This window comes from Pagrus major, chromosome 17, assembly GCF_040436345.1.
Source record: "Pagrus major chromosome 17, Pma_NU_1.0".
NCBI classification, from domain to species: Eukaryota; Metazoa; Chordata; class Actinopteri; order Spariformes; family Sparidae; genus Pagrus; species Pagrus major.
The window spans coordinates 27,329,722-27,348,825 of NC_133231.1; the positions used below are offsets into that span (position 1 = coordinate 27,329,722).

The 19,104-nt window shown below is 41.6% G+C and overlaps 1 protein-coding gene across 1 annotated transcript in view; it reads right to left on the reverse strand.

The window, feature by feature from the left end:
• The window catches only part of znf385d (zinc finger protein 385D), a 96,708-nt gene that overhangs the window by 68,555 nt on the left and 9,049 nt on the right, over positions 1 to 19,104 (reverse strand). Inside the window, exon 2 of the mRNA XM_073485761.1 lies at positions 17,538 to 17,680. Within this exon, the coding sequence (XP_073341862.1) occupies positions 17,538 to 17,680 (143 nt within the window). The remainder of the gene's footprint in view (positions 1 to 17,537; positions 17,681 to 19,104) is intronic.

Genomic DNA, 19,104 nt, shown 5'->3' on the forward strand with positions numbered 1-19,104 from the left:
GAGAATAGACGTTCATACTGGCTATGATCTGGATGTCCACGGACAGCCAGAATTAGTTGATAAACGACATATAAACGTCTATACAATGTCCAGAAAAGACGTATCCCCAGAGGACGTCTTTTAGACGTCTTGGATGTCCTCTAAAAGACGTGATCTAGACCACTTTTTGCTCACTGGAATATTATTGCAGCCTTTATCAAGACACCCAACAACCTATAAATACATAAAAATACATTTAAAATAAAGGAAGTACACCCCGTAAAGTTTGCACATCAATCTCCAAATCCAAAATGCATCGAAAAGCCTCTCATCAATGAAGACGGGGCTTCCAAATATTTGTTGTTTGCAGCGTATTAAACACAAACACAACTGTGTCATCTGCAAATGTGTAGATATAGTAGTGTTGATATTGAGGACAGCTAATGGGAGGAGACTTTGTGAATTCTACCTGAAACGTTGCTTATGCTCAGGACGCATCTCTGAGACTGTAGCTGTACAGAAAAAGACAGAGCGCCGCCGACAGAAAACTAAAAGACTTAACAGTAAAACCAAGAAAAAGGTTGTTGATCTCTTAGACATATTAGACATAGCAAAAAATATTGGCAAACATCGTTATGGCAATTTAAGTATCACTATGGGCATGGCAAACTTTTTTACTTAAGCCAAAGCACGATTAAAAAATCATGTATTTTGCTTTTAGCGTATACCGTGATAAGCTCTGGAAAAGTGCAATGTCAGGACATTGAAAGTGTTTTTGCATATAAATCACCGTCCGTGTAGTGAAACTCAAGCGGATGGAGTTCGATCGTATTTTCGCTAAATTCCCTCGCAGGCTAATTTCTAATCCATCATTCTATCAAAGTGCTTCAGCTACACCCACAGGATGGAGGGGAGTGTCCCACTCATGACACGGTTCAATAAGAACTAAGATTAAACGATTTATCTTCTCATAATATTCCACCATGAATATCAAGCAAGGCTGATACCGTGGTAATGAGAGAGGAGCCCGAGGAGTGTGGCCATCTATTGGATTTTCCAAAATCAATGCCCTGGGATAGAAAAATGCATGAGCCACCTGCAAACACTGACTCTTAACAATGCAACGTATGCGCCGTCATTCTGTAACTTTCCTCACAGGCCCTGCGGGGCTTTAAGTTTCTAATCCTGCTTTCACTGATGTTGGTATTCTTTTGCTTCACTTAATTCAGGGAAAGTCTGCTGAGCAAGCATGCTCTTTATCAACGCTCCCCGCTTCTCATTTATGCAGTCATACATATTAAGGCACATTATCTACACCAGCAAAGCCTCGTACTGTTCAATACTGAAGGACCTGCACTCATGAGCTGCATTCGGGGGGGCTTCCCTTGTGGTTTTGTGGTCATGACAAACTGCAACACAATGACAGCTATTGCATTTTTTCCATTTTTCCAGGCAAGGCTAGGAATTCAAACCACCAACTTTCAGCTCAGTTTCAGGAGGCTGCCACCTTCTTGTGGGAGCTTTGCGGCATAAGTGATTTATGGTAAACCCTTGTTTAAGTTCTCTGGGCACACAGGGGACACGTTTACGTAAGCTCATAAAGAAAAAAACACTGCTCATGAGAGAAATATATGAGAAAGCTTCACAGAGGGGAGGCATCACTGCAGACAAACAGGGTGTGTCCGTAGACTTCGCACCACTGGCATGCAGCGAACCCCAGGCTGCCTCATCACAATCATGATTAAATCCTGCGAGTCCGTCACTCTCGTAAATCCACAGGTCAACCTCGTCTCCATGCAAAACGACACCGCTGAATTCTCCCTCTGGGACCAATGTGCTTTTCATTATGGGAACAATGGTGTTGCAGGTGCAAACCGCTTGCGCTCGCGTTCCAGCTGGTTCTGCTTTGACGGTGAAACATGGTAACGCACGCACACACAGTGGAGGAGATTACTGAGAGACGGATGTCAGAGACGGAGCACGTTTAGCTCTGGGAATGTCAGAAACAGCTGCTTTTAAGGGTAACAGCACTTGGTTTACCAGTTTTCATATGCTTGAAATATGCAGATTGTTCTAGTTTCATCAATATAAACATTTCTCTCAGGCAGAGACAATCTCCGGTTGAGTTAAATCTCAATGGGAAAAGACACACCACAACTGGCTAAGTAACATCAGACTCAGGCCTCCAGGGAGACAGGCTGTTAACATGAGACAGAGAGAAGATAACACTCTGAAGCCAGTGCTCTTCTTATAAACTTATAAAATTGAGTCTGACAACATAAAGCCTTGTAATGAACTTCCAAATTCAACCCAGCAGTACCATCAGTCATCTATGACGATAGTTCCCAACCTTTTTGGCTTGTGACCCTTTTAAGGAAAACAATGTTGAGTCACAGACCGTTAGCACAGGTTCTGTTTGTGTACAACTTCTGTAATCATAAAGTGATGTTTCTATGAAAGCATGGATACAGTGTGAAATGTTTTGGACAAAAATGTGGATATGATGCCCGGGTTCAGGTCAGGTTCAGTCACGCCAGTTGACAGCAGCACTTACCGGCTGGATCCTTAACCACAGATAAATAATATATATGTATTTTTTTGTTAAATTTAATTTCTATGAGCGTAGAACAAAACATTTTCAGGTCATCTCTACTCTACTGATCTGTAATCAAGGTGAAAACTCAAGCTGTAACCATGGTAACAACTGCATGGCAGGGTGACATAAAATCAGTGCGTCAGCCGACATTAACTGCGTCAGGCTCGAGTCGGGCTCAGACATAAAAATACAAACCGCCTGTCGAGTTAAGGTCAGGCTCGGTAAGTACTCTCTCACAGGGCCGCAGCCAGGATTTTAGCAGGTCATGAGTCCTGGTCCCCGGGGGGCTCAGGGGCAGGTCCCTATGTGTTTTGAGAGTAAAAATAATGACTTACAAAACAATGCATGTGCCAACTTATAGCCAAAGACATGTCCCAAAAACGGCCAATTTTGAAGCATACGATTTTTTTTTTTTCCAACAGTGAAAAGTGAGAAAAATTTTCTTTTCTTATTTCCAACCTTGTCAATAATTTGTTTGCTTAAGATGTCTCTTGTGACCCAGACGAACTCATGGATGCAAACTGGTAAAAAGCCACTTAATTTTGTAATTATTCAGTTTTGACCTGATTTCCATCTCTACCACTGAAGGTGGCAATTCCACTAGTTGAAAAACTATCTTTAATTTGACTATAGGATGCAAAACTGTGGCGCTGCTATCACTCATAGAGCAGTTTTGAAGAGTGTAACCAGATTCCTCCTCTCCTTTCTCCCTCTGCACTGTCGGATATTTTGTGCCAAGCTTGTTCAGGTGTGCTTCGTTCTACGTAAAATATAGTATGCTTGTACAAAACACAGATTTCAGATTCATCTGATAGTAAACTTCAGCCTACTGTGAACAAGGCTGGACTGTATAATGTAATCTAATCTAACGTCTATTTATATCACATCCTCACAGTAGGGGGGTCACCACACTGACATGCAGCAATGGGCCCAAACTGTGAGCATCCCCACCTCAACCCAGCTTCGTCAGCATCGTGGTCATGAGTTCAACATCTGCGGTAACAACTGAAAAGACAACATTTTTCACAAACTCAGGCTTTTTCCGGTAAATCTTTGCCAGCAGTTCAGTTTTATATGAATTAGTCAGGAAATGAGTCTTTCATGTCCGGTGCTTTTACTGTCATTTACTTGTGCAATCGACTGGAGTCACTTGCACAAGTCCCTCTCTTTAATCCAAAACACTCACTGCTCTTTTTAACTGCACCATACCTTCTTAAATTCTCAAATTGAGTAGTATTCCCTCTTTTAAGATGACCAGATGGGCAGTTAATGCTGACATATTTTTGTTATTGCCTCAAAGAACCCCGAGCACATGGCAACGCCATCAAATAAGCAAAAACAGATTGCTTCTGTCTTCCATTTCTCTCCTGCATCCAAGCCTCTGATGTGCTGTGCTGTGCACAGAAACACAGGAGGGAAACAAATAGATATCACTGTCCTTTGATTCAAACCCTGTGTTCATCAGTTATCGCACTGTGGATGACATTTCATAGGATTTAAGCAGGAGCTTTGAGAGCTGTTAGCCTGACACCGGTGTACAGTATCAGCAGGTTACTGAGACAAGAGGGAGACACAGGACTTTCGGCATCAGCCCGGCTCGCCTGGGAAGCTGGCACTAAGCACCTCCATAAAAAATCATCTTGAGCTCCCCACTATTATCTCTGCATTCCACCGGAGAGAGAGCGGCAAGCTGGCAGATATCCAGAGAGAGTGAAATATTATCGTGGGAGAACACATCAAGACGAGCTCCGCCAACATAAAGCTTCCACTCAGTTCAGGGGGTTAAAAAGCCCCAGAGCACGAGCTAAATGATAAGGGCCTGCTGCAGCACACATTAGACAGATATGCACTCCACTCCTCTCCAGCAGGTGTGACTCGCTGCGAGCGAGCGAGGCGGCTGGCAGCGTGGTGGTCCCGCTCGCTCCCTAGCTTTGATCATTCTCTGCCTTTTGTTGGGCTCGCACGCTTCCCCCGGGAACACAATTTATAGAGTCCATTAGATGTTTATGGGACATGTGTAAATCAAACGAGAGTCTGCAAAGCAGCTCTGACTCACCCTTTGTTCTTTTCATTATATCATCATACAGAGCACGCTTTGAAAAATCATTTGTCATTTGAAAGTCAATAAAAAACAAAACAAAATAGGATGAAGCCGGAGAGAGAGGGAGGAGGAGGCTGGTTTCCTGGAAGTATTTACACCGTAAATCCGCTTTTAGAAATGTTCTTTAAAAGATATTCTCAGTGTTCCAAGAAAGAACACAAGTCTCCTTGATAATCTCACAATACGTAGGCTTAAAGCAGAGTTAACCGTTTTTTTTTTGGTCACTTGGGAACAACGTGACAAGCTGTAAACAAAACACTGACATATCTCCTTGTTAAGTTAATACGGCTAACCTGCCAGCAAACAGCCTATTTACACATCCGGCAGACACAGTTAGAGTCGGAATATCTGTCGCTTTAGTTGCTAAATTGCTCCCCTGTTCCCACCAGCTAGCCACTTGCGTCGTCTGTCTGCCATTTGGGTTTGGGTAGTTAACGTTCAGTTTGTTTATCAGAGCTTTTTATCCCTTAAAATACAGCTTCCTCCTGCTGCTGAGAGTTACAGTGAAAAGTGCGTGGGTTCATCACAAGTGACTCTTTTCACGTTGATTCCTTTCATTGTTTAGTTTGATTGATTAGTGCAGTTTAAACGTATCAGAAATTGTTTGTTTCTGTCAGTTTTATATTGTGCCAGCTCTAAATAGAGCCTGTTTGGCTCGATCAGCGGTCCAATGCTTCAAACCGTGACGCCGTGGGTTCCCCTTCAGAGTCACTTCTGGAGGCGACTGTCGCATGATGTCTTGATGAGCTGTCAAAGTCAGGTCATGTTCTATAAAGAGCCAGAGAAGCCTGTCAGGAGGTGGTCGGGGTTGTTGGATGTGTCAGGAACAGTCCAGGGTTCATGTCCTGAAATCAATGACTTTTTCTTCCTACTTACGTTACATAACATAACTCATGTACCTGATTTACACAGACCAGGATCTTTCTTTAACCTAACCAAGTCGTTTTGGTGCCTGAACCAGGCCAAACTGCAACTGTTTCACAACCGTACCCACATATTTATTATTGTTACCATGATGACTAAGATCAGGTGACTATGATGGTCACCTGACTTCATCCCTTCCTGCCATGAATACTTTTTTAAGACCTGGATATGGCGCCATTGCTCAGCCTTGCTTCTGATTTTGCCCGGTGGCCACTCGTGGTCCAAAAAGCATTTTCCCCGTAGAGCCCCATTATGAAAGAGACGTCTGCAAAGCTGTTGAGAGGACACCTCGACCTGCAGACAAGGTCAATCATAACTGTTTTTGTTATGAATCTTTGATCCATGATCCCGTTTTATATTTGTAAAAGCCAAAGAGAGCAATCTAAAAACCTTGTAAAGTCTATGGGGCGAGTGGGAACTAACAATACACGAAATATGTCCCTCAGCAAGCTTTATTTTGAAATTCTAAGCGGATGTTACATATTTATTGTGGTAACTCAACCGTGGAGCATCATAGTTTGAAGGCCGCTGACCGAGCTGCTGTATTTGATGAGTTGGGATTGAGAACATGTTGAATACTCCAACGCTAATGAGTCTCAGTTGTTGTTTTGGAGACGAGGCTGATTAGAGATTAAAATTAGAGCTGTAGCAAATCCAGAAAGCTTTGTCATCACACCTGAGGGTTAAACACATTCATGCTTGACATGCACACAAGGTGAACAAAATGATTTTGTTTATACTTAATCATCTGCAAATGGTTCTGAACATCTTTGTACCCTGATGGTTTGCAGCTTTAATATAAATAAGAAACAAATCGGTGATTCACTTTTTCTCATGGGAGCTTCAGTCCCGGAAAAAATCATCAGATTTCATGCTTTTTGTTTTGTTTGTCTTCTATTAAACCCACCAACAGGTCATTCCTGACCCTCAGGACAGGGTTAATCTCACCTACAGAGCTTGACAGATGGAGGAAACAGCACAACAGCAGACCTACATGAATCAGAAACAAGGCAGAGATGTAATTGAGTGATTCAGAGGTCAGGCTAGCTTGGAAAAAAAAAATTAATGGGATTTTTACACCCAGAGCCCTGAATGCACAAAAGAGCTATTCTGACTTCACTGTGTTATGTGCTTTGTCAAAGAGCACATTTCCATTACAGCCATTGATGCTAACATTGACTTAGCGAGGGTGGGTACACATTGAAATGGACTGTGATGCTGTCGTCGAGAGCAGACTGAGGCCCGTGTGTCACCGCTGCTGCAGGACTACAAAGCAATCTCCCGGCGTGCAGATCTGTGCGCAGAATCGATAAATCACATTCCTGATTACTCTGCAGGGGGAAATGGAGTTTGTATTGTTTCTCAAAGACAAATGTAGGCTCCAGGCGAGATAGATCTTATTTTCAGAGCCAAAGAAAGACAACCCAAACACACACACACACATACACATACACCACCTCCTACATCAGGCGGCCTCCCACTCTGTTAAACTGAAAACTACTTTCCCCCCCTTTCACTTTTCCCTTTCATTACACTCCAAAACTCACTGGTTCCCATTGAGCTCTCCCCTCCCTCCCTCCCCTTTCCCCCCTTTTCTTCTCCGGTTTGCTCCATTTCTTTCAAGGTGGCAATTTCAATAACACCTCCACGATCGAATCAATTGAAAGTTGCAGAGCAATCCCGAAAAGTTCTCCGAAAAGCTCGCTTTCTGTGTCTTTTACCGTGAACTGCAAAGTAACTGTGTGCCATCTTCAACACGTCCGTGTGTCCACAGTGAAGAGCAGCACATCCCGACACCTACAGCATGTTTAGGTTGGCAGGTGTGAGTGAAAAGTTGTTCTAATTTTGGTAACAAGTTCAAGTTCAAGTTCAAGTTTCAGATGTGCTAAAAGATTAATTTCCTCCTATTGTTGAGAAAAGCCTTGAATTCTTTCATGAAGCGTGACACATTGATCATCGCTGTTTTCGCCTTTATTTCAGCCAATCTAAATCCAGATTCTCGCTCTGGAGTCGAACAACCCAAACACTGAATCCTTTCCTTGATGATGATGAATGTAACGTAGGACAAAGCCAACATTTCTGATTGCACCATTCATTAATTTCACGTAGATGTGTCACTGATATATTTATCTCCAAAAACTACAATGTTGAAGCGGACCTCTGACTCTGACTCAGAATACAGTGAATCAGCCAGATATTCAACTGAGAGACTGTTGATAGATTAAGTAGCAAGATGTGAATGCCTGGAAGTGATCATGGAGAACATAAAACAAACTAATTAGTGATTGCGAATAAAAAAATATCGTGCAAAACGATTAATGGATGTGGCAGAACAAACTGTGAACGCTGTCAGGCGGTGTTTCCCACACATAGACTTAACCTTGGCAGACCGCCCTGATATATTTAGTGACCCATTTTTAGCATTTCGAACTTTTATTTTTGTATCTGTCTGAGAGAACGACGCCACCCACAGCTGACTGACTGCTCTGGCTCTCCCTCTCCTGTCCACAGACAATCACACATGCTCTGCAGAGAAACAGAGTGAGAGCGAGATGCTCTCTGGTGTTACATCTCTCCTCTAAATGCTCAGATTGTGATGCGACCTCTTCTATTTAAAGACATTTTATTTTTGAGTCTCACTCCCAACTCGTCAAAGACTGACGTTCTGGGAAGGCGGCCGACCCGTCCTACAATCCCAAAGCATCTTGTTTTTGACAAGTTGGGAATGAGATTCACAAAGCACCTTTTCTTACAAATAGGACATTTAATTGTTGTTTTGTACAAACTTGTAAGTGCACCTGGTTGTTGCCACGTTGGTATCAATAGGGTACATAATTTACAACAAGCTTCCTCCACACCCGGCTCACCTGCTGTTGTGAAAACTGATGCAGGGGTGAAAAAAACAAAAGAAAGTGTGCGAGGTGTGGTTTTCTTGTAGACTTTTATAAAACATACTGCTGACAAAGAAAATCACCAGAGCAGACACGTACGAGGAGGGAGAAACAGAAAGGCGAGGCAAGCCTGGACAATTAAAGCAGCGCTATGGTGAACTTTTAATGCCTCAACCCTGTCGCCACACACGCCCATTCTGTTGGAAACATGTAGGTATATATATGACTTTTTTTAATTATTACTTTGGACATCATCAAACAACACTGTGTTGATCTATTAGATCCCATGAACATATTTAAAAATCTTAACAATATTACGGATTTTCTGCAGACAAATAAGAGCACGATCAATCATTTGTGACTGTGTTTTTGAATTAAACACAGAAAGAATTGAAATCAAGATATGTCATCATATGTAAATCCAATATTAGCAGTGAGAAGTCCTGTTTATTATTGTGTAAAACTGAATCAAAAGGCCAAACACAGCCACAGATAGTCAGATAGCTACATCTGTAGAAATAGTGAAGTAAAAAACATCATCAGGCAACGTACAGATGTACATCACGTATAACCGAAACAGCTCGCAGATGAACCACAGCACATCGCCGACTGCACACAGTAAAATAACACCTGTACAGGCCTGTATAATATTACGGTAACACATCGATAAAAACAGACTGAAATCAATCAGCAACCCTCATGTTGTGCAGAAACAGAAGAAGCTCATAAACCGCTCAACACCTGGTAATAAAAACATGACCACTACAAGACGACATGTTCCTGATCCTCTCCTCCACCCTGTTCTCAACCACAACTACCTCCCGTCGAACTGGAGCCTCCTCAAAGACCTTTTTACCCCCCGCGTCTCTGAGCACATGTAGTTACATGCAGGAAGTCTTTTTTTTTTTGCTATGTCTTCAAGCCACATTTTTCTCTTACATTTCCTCGTATAAAGAGCCCCACCAGGGAAAAGAGACAGAGAGAGAGAGAGAACAAACATCTTTTCTTCGCCTCCGGCTGAGGACTTCCTCACTGTGTCAGTCACTCAGCCCAGAACAAGATTGTGCAAAAAGCTCAACAAGAGACTTTTGGTATTAGTCTCATTTCATGCAGGTGTGGACACGCACACACTCTCACACTTTAATTTCGGGTTTTCTTATTTTCTATTGTACCACGTATGAAAAAATACTCCCAATAATGTGAGTGCCCGTTGGATGAAGTGTGTCCTCACCGCTGTGGTGCGTTAATGGAACAACTGTCATCATCATCTATAGGATCATTTGGTGTTTTCCTCTGAATAAAACAGCGTCAAAGTTTATTGAGCCCTGCAGGCAAAAAAGAAATTCTGAGAGGTGTAACGGAAACAAAAAACTAATTACTGATAATGAATAAAACACAAATTGGTGCAAAATAAAGGCTAATTTATGGATGTGGTAGAAATAAACAGTGTAAGCTGTCAGGTCATGGACAGTCTAGCTTAAATATAAAGGATATATGTGTATACATGTATTGTTGTTCAGATTTTTGACAAATAAACAATATTGTTTTATCTTTGACATCCCACAAACATATGTCAAAATCTTATTATTCAATATTATTACATTTTTGCACAGGAATTAATAATTCAAGAGCACAATCAGTCATTTATCAGCAAATATTTCTTGTTTTTTTCACTTAACTATGGGGCTAGACCAGTGACATCACAGAAGACTGTTTCAGCTCCTCTGTCCTTAAGACCCCCCTCCCAAATATTCAGTCTACTCTGATTGGTCAGCACACACACGCCTGAGAAAACAACAACAGAGCGGCTGTGCTAAATTAATTTCTTACGTGCAAACTAGCCGCTAGGCAGAAATTAAGCCAACGTGTGACATGGTGACATGTAGACTTAAAGGCGAGACTGCTGACGAGGCGTTTCAGGAGCAGTGTTTTCGGTGGGAGAGAAGAGCTTCTGTTGGTGTGGAGTTGTGTTGGCACTGAACAAAACTTCCACTGATAAAAACACAGACATACAATTTGTTTTTCAAATTTACTCTGATATTTCTCTGACATGACCACACACTTATAATACAGCAGTGTCTTAGACAAGTTCACCTGAAACTACCGAACTGCAGGCTTGTTAAGTGTGTTTCCTTCTGCCGTTGTTCTTCACACAGAACTTAACTTTAGCTATAAAATGTAACGTTAACTAATTTTAGCTCTGATCGCTGACATTTGCAAAGGTTAGATGTGGCAGCTGACACAACCTTATGTTAGCGCCTGTTCCAGCAGACCTCTGTCAGATCAGCATTACGTCAGTTAAAAGTTAACTTTAATCCAACCGGGTTCATAGAAAAAAAAAGAAAAACAACAGCAGAGAGACTTCACATACCTGCGGTTTGGCAGTTACAGGTGAATTTGTGGAAGTCAGTGCTGTATGCTAGGTGTGTGGTCAGAGGAGTGCAGGTTTCTCATTGGTATGCAGATACGTAAATCCCACTTTAATGCCAATGTGTCCTGTTTTTGTTCAGGTTTTTTTTTCAATGCCAAATGTATTTTCATGCCAAAATTTAAAGTAGCTTTTATAGCATCATATCCTCTCCGGGCCAAAATGGTGACAGAAAGTTGAAACGGAAAAGCAGCGACACAGAAAAAAACATGAAGCGCTAAAAAATTTAATTGAAAAACGACGGATATGAATTAAAAAAAAGCATCAAAAAGATAAAATAAGAAAAAATATCAAAATAGAATAAAACCAATTAATGTCTATGTTTTATTTTTTATTTTTTAATACAACTTTTTCAATGTCAAATGTTTCCTTTTTTTTAGTTCAGGTTTTGTTTTCAACGCCAAATATTATTTTCATAGTCCCTGTTTTAGCCCTATACTAATCAAATGAGCTGAATACATGAAAAGAAAAATCTAAATTGTTATGTGGATGCAAAAATCCTGCAAATTCAACATTACCAAAGAGTAATAAGTAAGAGTAGGTGAGAAGTCTTGTTAATTGTTGTGCAACATCGCCTAAAAATGTCATGGTTTTGGGTTTCTGGTTACTTGTTTCCTGTTTTATTTTGTAGTTTATATCCTTGTGCGACATGTCACTTCCTACTTCCTGTCTTTGTCTGTTTCCCCTGCCCTTTCTCTGTGTACACCTGTGTTTCATTTGTTCATTAGCCCTTGTGTATTTAAGCCTGTCTTTCCCCCACTCTATCAGTTTATCTGTTTCCCCACGTCAGTCCTCCGTCTCCTGCGCTCTTGGTATATTGTTACATCATCCATCTCTATGCCTAAAGTTAATAGCTAGCAGATAAATGGATCATAATACATCACCGATTTAAATTCCAAGCAACACCTGTAGAGAAATATGACAAACTAGAACAACACGACAATAAAAACTGACTGAAATCAATCAGCAACCCTCGTCTTGTTAGGTGTGAAGGAACAGAAGAGGCTCATAAACCGCTCAACACCTGGTAATAAAAACATGACCGCTACAAGACGACATGTTCCTGATCCTCTCCTCCAACCACAACTACCTCCTGTCCAACTGGAGCCTCCTCAAAGACCTTTTTACCCCCTGCGTCTCTGAGCGCATGTAGTTACATGCAGGAAGTCTTTTTTCTATGTCTTCAAGCCACATTTTTCTCTAACATTTCCTCGTATAAAGAGCCCCACCAGGGAAAAGAGACAGAGAGACAGAGAGAGAGAGAAAACAAACATCTTTTCTTTGCCTCCAGCTGAGGACTTCCTCACTGTGTCAGCCACTCAGCCCAGAACAAGATTGTGCAAAAAGCTCAACAAGAGACTTTTGGTATTAGTCTCATTTCATGCAGGTGTGGACACGCACACACTCTCTCTGTTTCTTATTTTCTATTGTACCACGTATGAAAAAATACTTCCAATAATGTGAGTGCCCGTTGGATGAAGTGTGTCCTCACCGCTGCGGTGCGTTAATGGAACAACTGTCATCATCATCTATAGGATCATTTGGTGTGTTTTTTTTCTGAATAAGGGAGCGTAAATGTTTATTGAGCCCCGGAGGCACGTAAGCAAATCTGACCTCATCTGAGCAGATATAAAGTGTGTGCTTCCACTGAGAGTTCAGATGGAAACTCGCCTCAGCCCGATTCGTAAATCACAGAATCGGCTGCACTCAGTCGGACAGCTGTTTGGTTCCTGCGCACAATTACAGTCAGAGATGTGCATCTCCTCGTGAACTGCTTGACTGAATCCATATTGGCCCATATGTTTAGGTGGAAAGTTAGTTATTAGTTAAGAAAAAGTCACTGACTTCATTTATTTTACAGCTTTGTGCTGAAACTCTGCAGCATTTGGGAGGGAATGTTGCCCTTTTTACTCAACATTGTACACTTAACATTAGAGAGAAATGATCCGTTTCTTTGTATCCTTTGGCTTTTTACTTTTTACTTTTCTGCTTTCTTTAATCTGTCCTCCGTGTTACCCTTAACACCTACTTCTATTATGGCCTTCTTCATGTCCTTGATTTTCTTGTATTTGTTATTTCTTTCATTCTTCACAAAATCTGAAAGCAGAAAAAGTCACCAAAGATTCAAGGTTTTAGCTTTTCTTCACAGAGTACAGTCGGCCAAGCTGCCAGGGTAAAATGTTGGCTTTCAGTGTTTCTGCAAACCACTGACGCGTTAACGTTTGTATAAGTAAGTATAAGACATTTTTAAGTGTGAAACCGCTGGATATTTGTCATGTGTGACCGCAGCATTTCAACAGTTGGAAGCGTGACGCATGATTTTTAAGAAGACCTTGGGAAAATTTCTAGCCATGTTTGAGGCAACAAATAACAGATAGTTTTGCCGAGAAGTTGGGAAATCTTCCACTGTGCATGTGGCGACCAACAACCAGGTGCTTTAAACAAGAACTCGGGACATCTCCAGTCAGGTTTGTGGCGACAAAAGCCCAACACTTTTAAAAAGAAGTTGGAACATCTCCAGTTTGGTTCGTGGTGACAAAACCGAGTGTTTTTAACGAGACCTCGGGACAAACAGATATTTTTATAGAGAAGTTGGGACATCTCCGGTTGGTTTGTAGCGACCAAAACAAGCATTTTAAGCCAAAACATATTCTTTTAATAACTCTAACCAAGTGGTTTATGTGCCTCAACCTAACCTGATCCTAGGCACAGCGTTTTCACAACTTAGAAAATGTAACCTAAAGAAATGTAAAGTTTTCTAAAATGTCCTGTTGAATGGGCCGGATGAATTTACTGCCAGTTTTTCTTTACTCTCACTAAAGTACTGAACTTGAACCAGCACTATTCCTCTGTGACACCGACTTGACTTTTCGGCTCTTGCGGCACTGTTAGTATGATTCATAAAACATCTCTTCCCACCCAGAAACACACCGTGACACAAAGACACCCGATCAGACCTACAAGCTGGCAAACAGGCTCCTTTGTTGCACTGCTTGAAAACCAAACTTACACTGGTGTTGAAAGCGCTGAAAAGGGGGGATTGTGTAAGCAGCACAATAGAATATAGGCCAGCATCTCGACTTTCTAAAGCTTCTTGTATCAACTCCTGATTTTACACCACAGTCTGCTGGTGACTGCAGGAGCTCGGAGGGAAGTTTGAGAGAAAAAAGCGACAAAAAAGGAAACAGAAAGAGGCCGAGAGAGAGAAGGGAAGGGTTGAAAGAGCAAGAATGGTGTGTGTTAGCGTGTCTGTGCGACGGAGAGCGAGAGGTGATTACTTTGTGTTAATCTAGTATCAGCTTTCCGCCACTTGGAGGCCTCCCAGTGTATTACTCATTATCTGCAGACAAGTCTGTTAAATACAGATTAGACGAGGGTGAGAAAAGAGACGCAGTATTCCTGAACTTTCTCATGAAACTCTCCTCGTAGAAACAATCCGTCTTCCCACAGGGTCATCTGGACTTTTCTCCATCATGTCCCCACTTCTTTTCCCTCTCTTCATGTGTGTGGTGTTTTTTTTTTTCTTTCTCACTTTTATCCAGCTGCGCTCCATATTTCAACCTCTCTCTCCAGCTCACTTTAAATTGAGCTATCCCCCGTAACTCAAAAGAAGACTCTTAAAAAAGAAAATGCTCTCAAGCTTTTATCAGTCAGGGTTCTTCTTTCTTTTTCCAGGAGTCATCGTGTTTTTTTTGATGACCTCGCTGATTTCGAGGCCACATATTTCCTCATAATTACTTTCTGCTTTCAAAAAAGATCAATCGATAGATCTATACGAGCGTACGCACACACACACACACACACACACACACATGAGGCCCAGTACAGTAAGTGCACAGCGGTGAGTGCTCCATTTAAAAAAAGGCAGCGCCTCACCGATCGCAAATCCAATAAGGTCTTTGTAGCCACATGCTACTGCTGCACTTCAGGAAGCTGTTTACTCCAGTTATTGATGCACGAGAGACGGTCAATTATTGAGTTTGTCTCGGAAAAACAATTAACTTAAAGGGATTGAGTCAAATTTTTTAAAAATGTGATGGGATCAAAACAACAATAGATCAATAATATACCTATAATAATGTGTACAAATCACAATAATAACCAATCACAGGAGTCGGAGAAGACAAAGGAAGACGTAAATGTACGGTACGTAAGACTAATTTGTCCTCTTAGTTACATTGTGATTGAAGGGGGGGGGGACTAGGACTCTGACACAGGACACGTGGAAGTCCAACATGACGTTAGGCTCAGGCAACATAAGCCCTTTGTTTAAGGTTAGGAAAAAGATTGTGGTTTTGGCTAAATGCTAACAAAGTAAACGCATTGTGTCATCGCTGCGACGTCCTCTGTATTAAACACAGATGAACAAATGACAATTCTCCCCAAACTTTAACCAAAGGCCTGAACATTACCATAAAATGTTCCACCACGCTTCCTCAGTTGCCTTGAGCGAGTGTCGTGTTCAGGACTGCAACTCATCACTACTTTCATTATCATAAAACTGCTGTTTTTCAAAAACATTCAGTTAAAATGTGCCTTTAGAATTTTAAAAAAGTCCAAATAGTCATCTTCAAATAGCTTGTTTTTGTCTGACTAACAGTCCAGAACTCAAAGGTAATTAGTTGAATAGCAGCTGATAGAAAGAAAATGTAGCATTTCGTTATTCGAGTAGCTATTCAGTAACAGCTGATTAATTTCTGCCAATCGTTTCTAATTGTATCACAAGAGTGGATTTAGTAGGAAACAGAATATGTTGTCAGTGAACACCTCTCCTGTTGCATTAAAGGTCTGGTGTCGTGTTTCTCAACGGGGGAGCTAGCGGAGAACGTCAGGGGGGCGCTGGAAACAATGCTGTTGAAAGGGGGGCTGAGGTCTTCATGGAAAGAAAATCCAGACTAAACAAGTTGAAACTTGCATCTACCTGCAAGAATAAAAAGAGTAAGCATCCAGCATACACCAATACGATGAGACGAGACAAGACGAGACAGTGTATTGTTTCACCGCAAAACGTCTCTTTACTCGAGTGTTTCTGTCTGCTCTGTGTTCCTTCACTGGAACGGGACGTATCGTCGATAACATTTCACCAACATGGCTTTTACCATGTTCATTCTTCCTTAATTAAGGCTTTCTTCCCCTTGAAAACATGCAATTCTCCCCGGCGATACGCTGTGTTATCGCTGTGGTGACTTCCCGTGAAAGCAACTCAACGTCCAGCATCCAGAAACACACACTCTCATTTCTGATTGGCTGCCTACGGTTTGGTTTGTGATGCCTGATTAAAGTTTGAATTTCACATTTCTAAACATAAGACTCATAAATATAATTGGTATTCACATGGTTTTTTGGGCTCCCTCAGAAACTAATGATAACTGTCCAATTAAAAATCTAATAATTTGTTAGAAATATATTTAAAAAAATAACATTAACGTAATAAATGATATAAATAACAGCAAAAGTAATTATTAACAGATAAATCATCAACATTCAGGGATGATTCATGTAGACAAACTGTCCAGCTGTTCCACCAGCTTTAAATGGGAATTAGTTCATTCAAGCGTCTCTGTCTCTGTTTTCCAGGAAAGTTTCTTCATAATTCTCAGTAAATTGTCTCCGAAATGACAGATCAGTAAAGTAAAGCCTCACCAAACATGTCTGCAGTTGAACTTGTGCTTCCTCCAGATGGTGCCCACCATATTGCACTCAGGAAAGAGGTGACATACATTAACACTGCACTTTTCCAAACAAGCTATTAGTGCAACACGCAGCCTGTTTTGCTAACTCTGATCTGAGAATTTCTCACAAAAGACGCCACCGAAAAGACGTTCGTTCGGAGCTGATGTGTACAACAGCGAGGCGACGAGGATGCCAACTGGGTTTTTTTTTTTGACATTTTTCTGTGATAAACTACGTTTCTGTGTTTGAGTTAAAAATAAAAACAGATGTGAATGTTAACAAGGAGACGGGTGGCGCGCAGGCAGCCAAATTCCTCAAAGAGAGATGATCTGCTCTCGCTTTAGCAGCTCTGGTAAAGACAGAGCTGTCATTAAGTCGCTGTGATAAGAGTTGGATATGCAAACCATCCGGAGAGTGAGTGCACCACCACAATAATCACATGTTCTCCACCAATGCTTCTCTCCACTTTTGCATGACTGAAAGAGAAATTATGCGGTTTCAATAATAGAAATACAGCCGAATGGTCAGAAATCAATTTGCGGTTTCCATCTTGCTGCCTCTGAATAAATATTAGCATAATAAAACATACAGTAAGATGTACTCTTCTTTAGTGCAGTGCTGACATTGTTAAACTTATTCCTTCCTGCATTAACGCTTTAAAAGCATCCTTTTTACGGGGAACAATGAGAGAGCGTTTTCATGAAACAGAAAAGGTCACACCTCGCTGCCTCAAGGCTAAAACAAGCTCATGGTATGGAGCTCTGGGTCGGTGATAACAGCTTTAGATAAAGATGTCAGCAACTATGAATAATGTTGAGATATGAAGAGATTAGAGACAGAGAGGGGTGAACAATAATATATGGAAACATTTCAAACGATGCCATCCATCACAATGACCTCAGCTGGGGTCATCTGAGCAGATCACATGACGCACGAGAGACTCACCGCGTTGAATCCCGGGAAGAGGCGGACCGCCGAGGCTGTATCCAATGGAAACGGGAGGAACTGCTTCATGCCCAGTGAGGTCTGGACGGCAGGCATGGCGGGGCGCACCAGGGCGGGCATGAGGCCATTTTGACATGTGTTACCTGTAGGAGGGAGAGCGAAAAGACAACATGTTGAACCGCAGACAGCAGCGGAGACACGAGCCCGAGCCAGAGCTTTTCACGCTTAACATCCAAGTGTGTGTTTGTTCAGTCTGTGTCACAATGTCTCTTTGCACTGTGTAACATCTTATTTGTGTCTCTGTGTTAGTTCCAGTGCTTAGAGCGCCAGATGATTTGATTTAAAACTACTGCCAGGAGTAAAAATGACTTTTCTAATTTTGTAGAGTGTCTGTCATCTGATACCATGGAAATCCCCCAAATCTCCCGTCTGGATTCTTTTAATGCCTCAACCCAGAAAACAACCTTGAATCTCAAATCTTTCGGAGGATTTTCATCATTTCAAACTGAAGTCTTTCATCAACAACATTTTGTTTATTACATTTGTCATTAGAGTCCTCGTAACTTGGATTTGCAGGCTTTCAGAGCCGGCGTGACAAACAAACTCAACTCAAGGTCCACTTACACGCTGCTTTGGGCTTTCAAAAGCTCCTGCAGTGAGCTGTTCGCAGCCAGCTGGTGGATCTTGAGTGGAGTTTGTCACATGTACTGAACTTCCAAGCTCAAATAAATAAGAGATTTATCACAGTTTCTGCATAATGCGATTGTAATCATTCACTCATTATTTTTTAAAATCCAATCTTATATTTTATTTACTTCACCGAGGAGGTAATGCTTTCAGTTGCGTCAGTTTGTTGTTGGTTTATGAGCAGTATTGCACAAAAACTACTGAACAGATTTCCACGAAACTTTGATGGAGGATGGGTCTCGGCCCAGAATAGACCCCATTAACTTTTGGTGAGGATCCAGACAAAGGGACCGGTCCAGGAATTTATTTCTCACTTTCTTTATCTTTTGAGACAAGTTGTTTTTCTTCATTTTCATACATTTCTCAGGGAATGATGCAGCGATCTTGATGAAAGAAATCAGGTGTGCTAAGGTGTTGTACAAAAGGCGACTGTGTGTGTGCCATTTTATTTACAACTTATCTTTCTATCTCAAATTTTTGTGGCTTTTGTTGATTTCACACTGAAAGTCCAATGTCAGTGTCAAACTAACAACTCAAGGTCCACTTCAAAGCTTTTTCAGGGCTTTTCAGCAACATCTCAGCAGATGTGGATCAAACAAAACTGGTCCTTGACTTGAGATAATTTCATTCTGAGAGTCAGAAGATACTCTGGCACAAACTGAGCCACTCGAGATGTTGGAATATACCATTCTGTTATCAAGGGCACCACTACTCCCACCACATTAATACCTCACAATGAGTACTTTTACTCTATAGATACACTCGAAGGCCCCGATCACACAGCGACTCGTCGCTTCCGGCACAGTCGCTTCAAAACTGTCTTGGAAAAGCATTATTCGCTTGTGGAGCAGGGCTGTGTGTGCAACGGGCCATCATATTT